The 14,917-nt window shown below is 39.5% G+C and overlaps 2 protein-coding genes across 2 annotated transcripts in view; one reads left to right on the forward strand and one right to left on the reverse strand.

Moving 5' to 3' along the window:
- osbpl8 (oxysterol binding protein-like 8) overlaps positions 1-14,917 on the forward strand; it is a 1,018,260-nt gene that overhangs the window by 726,078 nt on the left and 277,265 nt on the right. The gene's annotated exons all lie outside the window — the stretch shown is intronic.
- Positions 1-14,917, reverse strand: part of zdhhc17 (zDHHC palmitoyltransferase 17) — a 133,740-nt gene that overhangs the window by 56,387 nt on the left and 62,436 nt on the right. The window contains exons 8-10 of the mRNA XM_072913151.1: positions 10,916-11,041; positions 7,212-7,354; positions 412-514 (exon numbers count right to left, since the gene is read on the reverse strand). Coding sequence (XP_072769252.1) covers positions 412-514; positions 7,212-7,354; positions 10,916-11,041 — 372 coding nt within the window. The remainder of the gene's footprint in view (positions 1-411; positions 515-7,211; positions 7,355-10,915; positions 11,042-14,917) is intronic.

Genomic DNA, 14,917 nt, shown 5'->3' on the forward strand with positions numbered 1-14,917 from the left:
TGAACATCAAATATGTTGTCTTTGTAGCATATTCAACTGAATATGGGTTGAAAATTATTTGCAAATCATTGTATTCCGTTTATATTTACATCTAACACAATTTCCCAACTATGGAAACGGGGTTTGTACAATACATTCCTCAAGTCCTCTCCCTTTTTGGCAATGTTTTGATTCATGTAAGTAAGGTGTTGTTTACTTATTATACTAGTGGTATTTTAGGTCCTTTATTTTCATCATTTGGACTGTTCAACTGGTGGTCAAAAAACTCTATAATAGAGATGAACTTAGACTAGCTTTTTGGCAGAAGGTCCTTAAAAAAAAGGAGCAGAGCGCTCCTGTAACTCTGACTAAATAAATACAGCAAAGTCAGTCCCTGCCATAAAGGACTGGTCATGCTTCTCACAAAAGGATATCATTCCAGAACCAGTAGAACCACGTGGTGTACATCCAAAACTTGGTGGCCAGGTAGATTCCCAGCGGCAGGGCACTGTGCATGGAGTGGTCGAAGAAAGCCCTGGAGGGAAAACAACGGACGTGAGGTTAGTGATTTAAAAACAGCTTTTTGATTGAGCTTTTAGGTTTGTGCCGTAAGAAATGATTGGTTAATTCAGGGGTCGGCAACCTTTACCAGTCAAAGAGCCATTTTGACCAGTTTCACAAATTAAAGAAAACAATGGGAGCCACAAAAATCTTTTGAAATTTAAAATGAAATAACACTGTCTTCCATCTTCTTCCGCTTATCCGAGGTCGGGTCGCGGGGGCAGCAGCCTAAGCAGGGAAGCCCAGACTTCCCTCTCCCCAGCCACTTCGTCCAGCTCTTCCTGTGGGACCCCGAGGCGTTCCCAGGCCAGCCGGGAGACATAATGCAGCCCTAACTCTTCCGGGCTACATTATACACCCCCGCTACCAAACCCCGCCCACCGCAACCACGCACAGAGGGAGGGGGGGGTTTGGTGGTAGCAGGGGTGTATAATGTAGCCCGGAAGAGTCAGGGCTGTATGGGATTCTGGGTATTTGTTCTGTTGTGTTTATGTTGTGTTAAGGTGCAGATGTTCTCCCGAAATGTGTTTGTCATTCTTGTTTGGTTTTGGTTCAAAGTGTGGCGCATTATTAGTAAGAGTGTTAAAGTTGTTTTGTATGGCCACCGTCGGTGTAACCTGTGTGGCTGTTGACCAAGTATGCCTTGCTGTCACTTACGTGTGCAAGCAAAAGATGCATATAACAAGAGGTTGGGCTGGAACGCTGTTTATACAAATAGTAGAGGGCGCTAAATGCTGTACCAATAATGGCACGCCCTTGTTATTATTGTAAGGGTGAAAATCGGACAATAATAATCCCGGAAGTCTTCTGCGAGAGGCACTGAAATCCGGAAGTATCCAGGGAAAATCGGGGGGGGTCGACAAGTATGCAGCTGAGCCGCATCAGAGTGATCAAAGAGCCGCATGCGGCTCCGGGCCCGCGGGTTGCCGACCCCTGGGTTAGTTTCATTTCGCTATTCATTTGAAATTACAATTTTTTTGACACCCCTAATTACTGTATTGATCAACAAAGATGTCAATCTGGAACCTTGCCAGTTTTATCATGTACTATACCGTCTGTGAGGCGGTGAATGTGTACCGGCTGAGTCCTCAATAGTGATTGGATGAGTGCAAGCAAGGCAACAAAGGGGAGAGGGAGCCAGTGTGTGTGTGCGTGTGTATGTGTGTGTGTGTGTGTTCTGGCAATGCTTACATAATGGGGACATCGCTCTGTTTACACAGTCACCTTTAGGGGACCTCTGACGGTATGGGGACTAAAAAACAGGTCCCCTAAAGGGAAACCTTTTTAAATGACAGTCAGATCCATTCTATATTCTTCTACATATGGTAGATGGAGTTGCAGACAACTTCATTACTGCTATATAGCAGTTTGCAGTAATGTCACAGAAGATGCAGGATTTGCTTTAACATTTAAGTGGTGAAACTTCCTATAAGAGGACAGTTGTAGTGCTGTATTCTGAGGATCAAGTCATATTTAATTTCAACTTTTTTTTTATTTTAATTTTTTATTTTTTCATTATTATTTTACTTTTTAATTTTTTAAATGGTCCTCAGTAGTCACGTACACATTGTGTGAAATATGAAAAATTATTTACATTTGGTCCCCCATTACCTCTTTTCCCCCAGGGTCCCCAGTAAGTATGATCAGCACATTACTTCATCAATCCAGAGATTTAAAGACGTGTATGAGCTAGGGATGTCCCGATCCGATATTTGGATCGGATCGGCTGCCGATATTTGCAAAAAAATGCGTATCGGCAAGGCATGGGAAAATGCCGATCCAGATTTTTTTTAAAACTCCGGTCCGTGTTTTCCAACGCACCGATTTAAATAATACATTCCACTTTTCTGCTGCTCCCACGTTCCGTTCCGCATTTTCCAGCACACCTTCAACACATCCACAGGTCTGTGGATTCTCACGCAGTTGCTTTTAGCTGCTGGCATTACACGACAGGCTCTTCTCACTCTTTCCTGTGTCTCCCTCTCACAGACAGCAAGCGCACCTTCTTACACACGTCACATACTGTCACGTCACACGTCACATACGTATACGTCCTCTCCCAGCAGAGAGGTAGCAGCATGGCTAACGTTAGCTGTGATGCTAGCGCAGCCGTGTGACCAACGCTCCCTCTAAGGTGCACGCCTGTGCAATTGCGCACTGTTTAAGCGTCCTCTGCGCATAGCAATTATATGCCACGCACAAAATCTAATAAAAAAATAAGCGCATAACAATTTTCGACACACCGACACGACAGAGAAAACAGTTTTCGTCATCATTGTTCAAATATTGTAACGTCTGTCGAGACGCTTATCTCCATTCGGTGCCACACGGCCACACCATCATTTCCAGATCAACACCGTATGAAAAAATTAGTGATTTTTTTAGTTGTGATTTCCTTCTCTGCATGAAAGTTTAAAAGTAGCATATATTAATGCAGTATGAAGAAGAATGTTTTAATGTAGACATGCAAGCCTTGAAAGAAAATTTTGAAAATCAAGACTACATTTCCTGCAAATGGTTGCATTTTTACCCTATATTTTAACTTTATATTTATTCTCATATCAAACTCTTTTGGCTGTCTTTTTGACACTTACATCTGGCGCCCCCCTCCACACCCTGGATTATAAATAATGTAAATAATTCAATGTGATTATCTTGTGTGATGACTGTATTATGATGATAGTATATATATGATAGTATATATCTGTATCATGAATCAATTTAAGTGGACCCCGACTTAAACAAGTTGAAAAACTTATTGGGGTGTTACCATTTAGTGGTCAATTGTACGGAATATGTACTTCACTGTGCAACCTAGTAATAAAAGTCTCAATCAATCAATCAAAACACATAGAATCATCATACTGCTGTGATTATATGCATCAAGTGTTCATTCAAGGCTAAGGCAAAATATCGAGATATATATTGTGTATCGCAATATGGCCTTAAAATATCGCAATATTAAAAAAAGGCCATATCGCCCAGCCCTAGTTCAATGATGCCATTTCTGTTTGTCATGTATAATTTTGTCTATTTTGTGTTTATCCTTGAATAAACAGGTCAGTTTCTTGTTACCAACCATTGTGTATTATTCAAACTCCCCTAATTCAGCTGGCTAGTTGTTATCAAGAGTACTAAAACCCTTTTCAACATGATTCTGACAACTAAGTAGGCTAAATAATTTTAAACTTTAATACATGCTCGGATAGGCCAGTATCGGTCAGTATCGGTATCGGATCGGAAGTGCAAAAACAACATCGGTATCGGATCGGAAGTGCAAAAACCTGGATCGGGACATCCCTAGTATGAGCTAACTAGGCAGTGGACATTTTACACCTTTTTTTTATGCCTCCACAACCTGTAGAAAGGGTGGTCCCCACAAGTCATGATCAAAAACTTGGTCCCCATTCTAAATGATAACCTGTGTGTGTGTGTGTGTGTGTGTGTGTGTGTGTGTGTGTGTGTGTGTGTGTGTGTGTGTGTGTGTGGTGAAAGTAAAAGAGAAGGCTCTACTGTATGTTGAGTTTGGGGATAATATTAATAAGTAATAGTAATAATAGTAAGTTCGCTTTAAACACAGATTCTTTGACATTCTTTTCAAGGTCCGGCCAAAAGCAAAAACATCAGCGCTCAATCCGTGTTATGCAAAAAATTGGTAAATACTTGTATTTCTATGAAAGGTGTGTGGTTTTTTCCCCCAATTCAAACGCTTGTTATTCCACATGCTTACACTCCTATATCTGTGCTACTTTACAAAGACATTCCTCCCAGATGTGCAGAAGCGGTCCAATAAGGATGCAAACGTAACATTATGATAGGCAGTTTATGGTACAGAGTTGAGATTCATATACAAAACGCAAAAGCAGTGAAGTTGTCACGTTGTGTAAATGGTAAATAAAAACATGATTTGCAAATCCTTTTCAACTTATATTCAATTGAATAGACTGCAAAGACAAGATATTTAATGTTCACACTGAGAAACTTCTTTTTTTTTTGCAAAAAATCATTAACTTAGAATTTAATGGCAGCAACACATTGCAATAAAGTTGTCACAGGCATTTTTACCACTGTGTTACATGGCCTTTCCTTTTAACAACACAGTAAACGTTTAGGAACTGAGGAGACACATTTTTGAAGCTTTTCAGAAGGAATTATTTCCCATTCTTGCTTGATGTACAGCTTAAGTTGTTCCGTTGTGGTATTTTAGGCTTCATAATGCGCCACACATTTTTAATGGGAGACAGGTCTGGACTACAGGCAGGCCAGTCTAGTACCCGCACTCTTTTACTATGAAGCCACGTTTATGTAACACGTGGCTTGGCATTGTCTTGCTGAAATAAGCAGGGGCGTCCATGGTAACGTTGCTTGGATGGCAACATATGTTGCTCCAAAACCTGTATGTACCTTTCAGCATTAATGGTGCCTTCACAGATGTGTACCGTATTTTCCGCACTATAAGGCGCACCTAAAAACCACAAATTTTCTCAAAAGCTAACAGTGCGCCTTATAACCCGGTGCGCTTTATTACGATTAATTTTCATAAAGTTTCGATCTCGCAACTTCGGTAAACAGCCGCCATCTTTTTTCCCGGTAGAACAGGAAGCGCTTCTTCTTCTACGCAAGCAACCGCCAAGGAAAGCACCCGCCCCCATAGAACAGGAAGCGCTTTAAGCAACCACCCGCCCCCGGAAGAAGAAGAAAAAACGCGCGGATATCACCGTACGTTTCATTTCCTGTTTACATCTGTAAAGACCACAAAATGGCTCCTACAAAGGACAAGGATCCGGTTCATAAAAAGACGCAATCTCTCCATCCGCACACGGATTACTACCGTATTTCACAGCAACTGATATTCCTGTGGAACGGGAGCACGTACGGTGAATATTCGCACCACAGGGAATGAGAAGTCGTCCTTCACTGTGGTTCTAGCTTGCCATGCTAATGGCCAGAAACTTCCTCCCATGGTGATATTCAAAAGGAAGACCTTGCCAAAAGAGACCTTTCCAGCCGGCGTCATCATAAAAGCTAACTCGAAGGGATGGATGGATGAAGAAAAGATGAGCGAGTGGTTAAGGGAAGTTTACGCGAAGAGGCCGGGTGGCTTTTTTCACACAGCTCCGAAGGCGAACACACCTTCACTAAGACGGGCAGATAGCGCCGGTCGACATACGCCAACATCTGCCAGTGGATCGTAAATGCCTGGGCAGATAGTTTCGGTCACAACTGTGGTCCGAGCTTTCCGGAAGGCAGGATTCACAGAACTGCTGCACAACAACAGCGACACTGAATCCGATGACTTCGACGAGGCGGAGCCGGCCATTTTTGGATCCCACGCTTGCGCAACTTTTCAATTCGGACACCGAAGACGAAGAATTCGAAGGATTTACGAATGAAGAATAACTTCAGAAGGTGAGCGCTATGTTTATTTTGTGTGTTGTGACATTAACGTTCGAGCAACATTATGTTGCTATTTATTGCTCTACACCATTTTGAATTTTACTATGTTTGTGATTGCACATTTGCGTACATTTTGGGACAGAGTTGTTAGAACGCTGGTTTTCAATATATTATTAAAGTTTGACTGAACTATCTGACTGTTTTTTTGACATTCACTTTAGCGCAGCGTTTTTTTGACATTCACTTTAGCGCAGCGTAGGCGCGGCTTTTAGTCCGGGGCGGCTTATTGGTGGACAAAATTATGAAATATGTAATTCATAGAAGGTGCGGCTAATAATCCGGTGCGCCTTATAGTGCGGAAAATACGGTAAGTTACCCATGTCTTGGGCACTAATACACCCCCATACCATCACAGATGCTGGCTTTTACACTTTGAGCCTAGAACAATCGGGATGGTTCTTTTCCTCTTTGGTCCAGAGGACACGGCATCCACAGTTGCACATTATAGATGTGCTCGGGCCCAGAGAAGCCGGCGGCGTTTCTGGGTGTTGTTGATAAATGGCTTTGGCTTTGCATAGTAGAGTTTTAACTTGCACTTACAGATGTAGCGACCAACTGTAGTTACTGACAGTGGTTTTCTGAAGTGTTCTTGAGCCCATGTGGTGATATCCTTTACACACTGATGTCGCTTTTTGATGCAGTACAGCCTGAGGGATCGAATATGCGTAATATCATGGCTTACGTGCAGTGATTTCTCCAGATTTTCTAAACCTTTTGATGATATTACGGACCGTAGATGGTGAAATCCCTAAATTCCTTGCAATAGCTGGTTGAGAAATGTTGTTCTTAAACTGTTTCTTATACCTTTGTTGACAAAGTGGTGACTCTCGCCCCATCCTTGTTTCATGGAAGCTGCTTTTTTACCCAATCATGGCACCCACCTGTTCCCAAGTAGGATGTTCCAAATAAGTGTTTCTCCGTTTTTTTGGCCACTTGTGCCAGCTTTTTTGAAACACGTTGCAGGCATCAAATTCCAAATGAGCTAATATTTGCAAAAAATAACAGAGTTTTACAGTTCGAACGTTAAATATCTTGTCTTTGCAGTCTATTCAATTGAATATAAGTTGAAAAGGATTTGCAAATCATTGTATTCTGTTTGTATTTACCATTTACACAACGTGACAACTTCACTGGTTTTGGGGTTTGTATGTATGTATGTATATATGTATGTTTGTATTTATGTATGTATGTATTTATGTATGTATATGCCTTACTTGGAGAGGAATTGCACGGCCACCCAAACACCAACGTACATGGCGCCCTTGATGAGCCAGGAGTCGATGTCCAGGTTGGCGATGAAACCCACCAGCCAGATGACCAAAAAGGGCGTTCCCAGCATCACCTTTTGTCTGAACTCCTGCAAGAAGACAAAGCGGAGGGCAAAGTGAATCCGTCGCATGCTTGCTTTTCTGCCAGTTGGTATTTAGCGGGGCTCTTTTTATGCATGTTGTGTATTGTAGCTATTCATAAGGATTTTAATCTGCATGTAAAACACTGCCTTGTGGTCTAGAGCAGGGGTCGCCAAACTGAGGCCTGGGGGCCTTTTTTTTTTTTTATTGGCCCGTGACACATTCGAAACACAAACTAAAAACATTACACACAAAAAAACAGAACATGCAATTTTGGGAAGAATTGCGTGTGAACGCTTAAATGCGCAAACCAAACTTTAATTCTAATGCTAAAATGCTAACAGTTAGAATCCGTCAACGAGCAAGTCATATGCCTAGAAAGTGTACGCATGAATTGAAAAATAAAATAATCTTAAAAAGTTAGCATGCTAACGGCGAAAATGTATCAAGTAAAAAGTTATATTACTCGGACGAGTTTGGCAGTAAAATTAGCTTAAAAAATTACCATGCTAAAGTTAGTATGCAAGAATGCTAACATGTGTCAGGTACCAAGCTATAGGACGTTCGGCTGAAAAAACTGGCTAAAAAAGTTAGCACGCTAACAGTTAGCATGTATCAAGTACCAAGTCATATGAGTCTGAGGAGTTTGGCTCAAACATTGGTTAAAAAGTTAGCAAGTCAACGCTAGCATGCTAACAGTCAGTGTGTATCAAGTACTGAGTTATAATACTTTGAGGTGTTCTCGCTCAAAAATTGGCGAATAAAGTTAGCATGCTAACGTTGAGATGCTAACAGTTAACATGTGTCAAGTACCAAGTTATATGAGTCTGAGGCGTAAGGGTGCAAAATTAGCTTAAAAACTTACCATGCTAAAGTTAGTATGCTAAAATGCTAACATGTGTCAGGTACCAAACTACAGGACGTTTGGCTGAAAAAGTGGCTAAAAAAGTTAGCATGCTAACAGTTAGCATGTATCAAGTACCAAGTCATATGAGTCTGAAGAGTTTGGCTCAAACATTGGTTAAAAAGTTAGCAAGTCAACATTAGCATGCTAGCAGTCAGTACGTATCAAGCACTGAGTTATAATACTCTGAGGTGTTCTAGCTCAAAAATTGGCAAATAAAGTTAGCATGCTAACGTTAAGATGCTAACAGTTACCATGTGCAGAGTACCAAGTTATAAGAGTCTGAGGCGTTAGGCTAAAAACTTAGCTTCAAAACTGACCATGCTAAAGTTAGTATGCTAGAATGCTAACATGTGTCAGGTACCAAGCTATAGGATTCTGGGGTGTTCGGCTGAAAAACTGGCTAAAAAAGTTAGCATGCTAACAGTTAGCATGTATCAAGTACCAAGTCATATGAGTCTGAGGAGTTTGGCTCAAAAATTGGCTAAAAAGTTAGCAAGTTAACATTAGCATGCTAACAGTCAGTATGTATCAAGTACTGAGTTATAATACTTTGCGGTGTTCTAGCTCAAAAATTGGCGAATAATGTTAGCATGCTAACGTTAAGATGCTAACAGTTAACATGTGTCAAGTACCAAGTTGTATGAGTCTGAGGCGTTAGGTTGCAAAATTAGCTTAAAAACTTACCATGCTAAAGTTAGTATGCTAGAATGTCAGGTACCAAGCTATAGGACTCTGGGGTGTTCGGCTGAAAAACTGGCAAAAAAATTAGCACGCTAACAGTTAGCATGTATCAAGTACTAAGTCATATGAGTCTGAGGAGTTTGGCTCAAATTGGTTAAAAAGTTAGCAAGTTAACATTAGCATGCTAACAGTCAGTATGTATCAGGTACTGAGTTATAATACTTTGCGGTGTTCTAGCTCAAAAATTGGCGAATAATGTTAGCATGCTAACGTTAAGATGCTAACGGTTACCATGTGTCAAGTACCAAGTCATATGAGTCTAAGGCGTTAGGGTGCAAAATTAGCTTAAAAACTTACCATGCTAAAGTTAGTATGCTAAAATGCTAACATGTGTCAGGTGCCAAACTACAGGACGTTCGGCTGAAAAACTGGCTAAAATAATTAGCACACTAACAGTTAGCATGTATTAAGTACCAAGTCATATGAGTCTGAAGAGTTTGGCTCAAACATTGGTTAAAAAGTTAGCAAGTCAACATTAGCATGCTAGCAGTCAGTATGTATCAAGCACTGAGTTATAATACTCTGAGGTGTTCTAGCTCAAAAATTGGCAAATAAAGTTAGCATGCTAACGTTAAGATGCTAACAGTTACCATGTGCACAGTACCAAGTTATAAGAGTCTGAGGCATTAGGCTAAAAACTTAGCTTCAAAACTGACCATGCTAAAGTTAGTATGCTAGAATGCTAACATGTGTCAGATACCAAGCTATAGGACTCTGGTGTGTTTAGCTGAAAAACTGGCTTAAAAATTTAGCGCAGTTAGCATGTATCAAGTACCAAGTCATATGAGTCTGGGGACTTTGGCTCAAAAATTGGTTAAAAAGTTAGCAAGTTAACGTTAGCATGCTAACAGTATGTATCAAGTACTGAGTTATAATACTTTGAGGTGTTCTAGCTCAAGAATCGGCGAATAAGGTTAACATGCTAACGTTAAGATGCTAACAGTTAACATGAGTAGAGTGCCACGTTATATGAGTCTGAGACGCTACGGTGCAAAAATAGCTTAAAAAATTACCATGCTAAAGTTAGTATGCTAGAATGCTAACATGTGTCAGGTACCAAGCTATAGGATTCTGGGGTGTTCGGCTGAAAAACTGGCTAAAAAAGTTAGCATGCTAACAGTTAGCATGTATCAAGTACCAAGTCATATGAGTCTGAGGAGTTTGGCTCAAAAATTGGTTAAAAGGTTAGCAAGTTAATGTTAGCATGCTAACAGTATGTATCAAGTACTGAGTAATAATATTTTGAGGTGTTCTAGCTCAAAAATAAATAAAGTTAGCATGCTAACATAAAGATGCTAACAGTTAACATGTGTCAAACACCAAGTTATATGAGTCTGAGGCTGCAAAATTAGCATGCTAATGTTAGTAATGATGCCTGAGCCAATCAGCAGCCACGATACTGAACAGCAAGTTCTATGGTTGTTTGGATCTTGTTTAGTGGCCAATACTACTGATATTTTTTGTTTATTTACCCATTTTAATGCTTAATTTAGGACATACACATGTACAACATGCTTTAGTACGGATAACACAAAGCTAAGATATGGATGTTGTGTTCAGGTAGTTTAGTATACTTTTATTGATTGACCTTTATTGTATTGCTTTTAGTATATTGTCGCCCCCGTATCCTAGATGATATGTCTTGCATATGCTATGGGGTAAATTTTGCCTCAAACCTGTTTTCCATTGTAACATTTATAGGTCATAAAAGACAAGAATCAGAAAAAGTCCCTTTTCAAAGCTTGCAAATGTTTGCTTGAATTAAACAAAACAATACAGGATACAATTACATGACTGGACAAAAACTGGCTTCCTGTCGTCATCCTGTAATTTCTCATCCCTGTCTTGCAGAAAGTCGGTCGTTAAAATGAAACGTGACGACAATAACGGGATTGTAATGGCTACAAAGTCGTTCTACTACCTTGTCCATCTTGAGTCTCTTCAAGTACGACGGGCTGTCGTAACCTTTTGCTTGTCGCACTTCCTGCAAGTGATTTATCATCCAAACATTCTTCCTTTGCTTGGCCAGGTCAAGCGGCGTTTCACCCTGAAGGACAGAAAGGGGAGAAGCATGAAAAGGAACTCATTTTCTACGTTGTAGTGTCAGAAGAATATGTGCCATCCTTTGGGCAGAAGAAAAACACCTTAGAAATCACCATGTATATATACACACACATATATATATATATATATATATATATATATATATATATATATATATATATATATATATATATATATATATATATATATAAATAATACATACATACATACATACATATATACACATACTCATATATATATTTATACATACATACATTTATATATATATATATATATATATATATATATATATATATATATATATATATATATTTATACATACATACATTTATATATATATATATATATATATATATATATATATATATATATATATATATATATATATATATATATATATATAAATATATATATTTATACATACATATATAAATATATATATTTATACATACATTTCTTTGTATGTATGTACAAACCTTGTTATTTACCCAGGTAAATAAAGTTGACCCCGTGTTTCCACCAAAAACTACCTGGGTAGAGTTAGGTCTTCCGGAACTTTTTTAAGTTTAGTTTAGAACACCAGGGGTGTTCAAACTTCTTGACTGGGGGGCTGCATTGGACTTAAAAAATTTGGCCGGGGACCGAAAGTGGACTGCATGTAAAGTAAAAAAAAATTATAAAATAAAATAAATAAAATAATTATATACTGTATATATATATATATATATATATATATATATATGCAAACCCCGTTTCCATATGAAATGTGAAATTGTGCTAGATGTAAATATAAACAGAAGACAATGATTTGCAAATCATTTTCAACCCATATTCAGTTGAATATGCTACAAAGACAACATATTTGATGTTCAAACTGATAAACATTTTTTTTTTTGCAAATAATCATTAACTTTAGAATTTGATGCCAGCAACACGTGACAAAGAAGTTGGGAAAGGTGGCAATAAATACTGATAAAGTTGAGGAATGCTCATCAAACACTTATTTGGAACATCCCACAGGTGAACAGGCTAATTGGGAACAGGTGGGTGCCATGATTGGGTATAAAAACAGCTTCCCAAAAAATGCTCAGTCTTTCACAAGAAAGGATGGGGCGAGGTACACCCCTTTGTCCACAACTGCGTGAGCAAATAGTCAAACAGTTTAAGAACAACGTTTCTCAAAGTGCAATTGCAAGAAATTTAGGGATTTCAACATCTACGGTCCATAATATCATCAAAATGTTCAGAGAATCTGGAGAAATCACTCCACGTAAGCGGCATGGCCGGAAACCAACATTGAATGACTGTGACCTTCGATTCCTCAGACGGCACTGTATCAAAAACCGACATCAATCTCTAAAGGATATCACCACCTGGGCTCAAGAACACTTCAGAAAACCACTGTCACTAAATACAGTTGGTCGCTACATTTTTAAGTGCAAGTTAAAGCTCTACTATGCAAAGCGAAGGCCATTTATCAACAACATCCAGAAACGCCGCCGGCTTCTCTGGGCCCGAGATCATCTAAGATAGACTTATGCAAAGTGGAAAAGTGTTCTGTGGTCTGACGAGTCCACATTTCAAATTGTTTTTGGAAATATTCGACATTGTGTCATCCGGACCAAAGGGGAAGTGAACCATCCAGACTGTTATCGACGCAAAGTTCAAAAGCCAGCATCTGTGATGGTATGGGGGTGCATTAGTGCCCAAGACATGGGTAACTTACACATCTGTGAAGGCACCATTAATGCTGAAAGGTACATACAGGTTTTGGAGCAACATATGCTGCCATCTAAGCGCCGTCTTTTTCATGGACGCCCCTGCTTATTTCAGCAAAACAATGCTGTGGACGTCGTGTCCTCCGGACCAAAGAGGAAAAGAACCATCCGGATTGTTATAGGCGCAAAGTTGAAAAGCTAGCATCTGTGATGGTATGGGGGTGTATTAGTGCCCAAGACATGGGTAACTTACACATCTGTGAAGGCGCCATTAATGCTGAAAGGTACATACAGGTTTTGGAGCAACATATGTTGCCATCCAAGCAACATTACCATGAACGCCCCTGCTTATTTCAGCAAGACAATGCCAAGCCACGTGTTACATCAACGTGGCTTCATACTAAAAGAGTGTGGGTACTAGACTGGCTTGCCTGTAGTTCAGACCTGTCTCCCATTGAAAATGTGTGGCGCATTATGAAGCCTAAAATAGCACAACGGAGACCCCCGGACTGTTGAACAACTTAAGCTGTACATCAAGCAAGAATGGGAAAGAATTCCACCTGAGAAGCTTAAAAAATGTGTCTCCTCAGTTCCCAAACGTTTACTGAGTGTTGTTAAAAGGAAAGGCCATGTAACACAGTGGTGAACATGCCCTTTCCCAACTACTTTGGCACGTGTTGCAGCCATGAAATTCTAAGTTAATTATTATTTGCAAAAAGAAAATAAAGTTTATGTGTTTGAACATCAAATATGTTGTCTATGTAGCGCATTCAATTGAATATGGGTTGAAAAGGATTTGCAAATCATTGTATTCCGTTTATATTTACATCTAACACAATTTCCCAACTCATATGGAAACGGGGTTTGTAAATGAGGTGTGGTTGTATTGTATATTAAGTATGCATTTTATGACTTTTCTTAATTTTATTACATGCTATAGTATGATTTTATTGTCATAATTTTATTGCATGATTTTTGTATCCCTTGAATTTAGGTAGCCAGGGACTGCAGATGGAAATGAGCTATTTAGCTATAATCTGGTACAGAACATCTGTCTTTGAGCTTAATGTTTCTGTGCATTGTCCCTTCAAATAAAGACTAAACTAACGTAAGGCGGGTCTTTGCGTCTCGATCTTTCACACAAACCTCACACTTTTCTTTCTACTTTTAAGTGCAATGACAACAACGTTCCATTCCAGTCCGAGCAGAGAGGAGATGTTTATATGTAAATGTTCCATCACTGTCACTCGTCAAATAAGCGTTCATGTTCGTGAGCCAGTCAATAAATTTGGTTTGTTCGTGAATATCACAACTCTTCAGTCTTTTGCTCAAACGTGATACTAGAACAAAGAAAAATACAACTAAACTAAGAATCAGCGGAATTTACAATTAATTCATTTACAATTCTTATCATAATTTGCAGTTTTTGGACTCACTTTTTCTGTTTCCCGCTAAGTTATTCCTCTCTGCTAAAACATCCATTTTAATCAATTATGCGATGATGTCATCTATCAACTTCTAGCAACTTTTATGACAGCCAGTAGCTACTTTCCTCACTGCGGACTTGGCAACAATGCAAGACGAAGAGAGAACAGAAGAGATTGAGGACAGTAGGGATGGAGATGTAGAAGAGATACAAATTGAGAACACAGATGCAGAGGATGAGACAGAAGAGCCGGCAGAGAAAACAGTAGAGAGGATTTCAGTCCCTTATTTCTGGTTAATTACGACTATCATTAGGAGGCCACATTGCATCAGTCTGAAGACTAAATCCACGTTAAAACAGGCCAAATCGGCTTTAAAAAAAAAGGCCGGATTTGTGCCACTAAAGTCTTACTCTTGTCATTCCCTGAAACCTGGCAGCCCTCAGGCGATACTCCAGTGGAACGAAGGTAAATTACATCAAATATTACATTTTTACTTGTCGTAAAAATAGTCAAAGACACTCCATTTGTGGAGTTCTTAGCTCCAACCCCAGAAAAACCAAATGCTAATGCTAATAAGCTAAAGTTAAAGTACCAATGATTGTCACACAAACACTAGGTGTGGCGAAATTATTCTCTGCATTTGACCCATCACCCTTGATCACCCCCTGGGAGGTGAGGGGAGCAGTGAGCAGCAGCGGTGGCCGCGCCCGGGAA

This window comes from Nerophis lumbriciformis, linkage group LG05 (assembly GCF_033978685.3).
Source record: "Nerophis lumbriciformis linkage group LG05, RoL_Nlum_v2.1, whole genome shotgun sequence".
Taxonomy (NCBI): Eukaryota; Metazoa; Chordata; class Actinopteri; order Syngnathiformes; family Syngnathidae; genus Nerophis; species Nerophis lumbriciformis.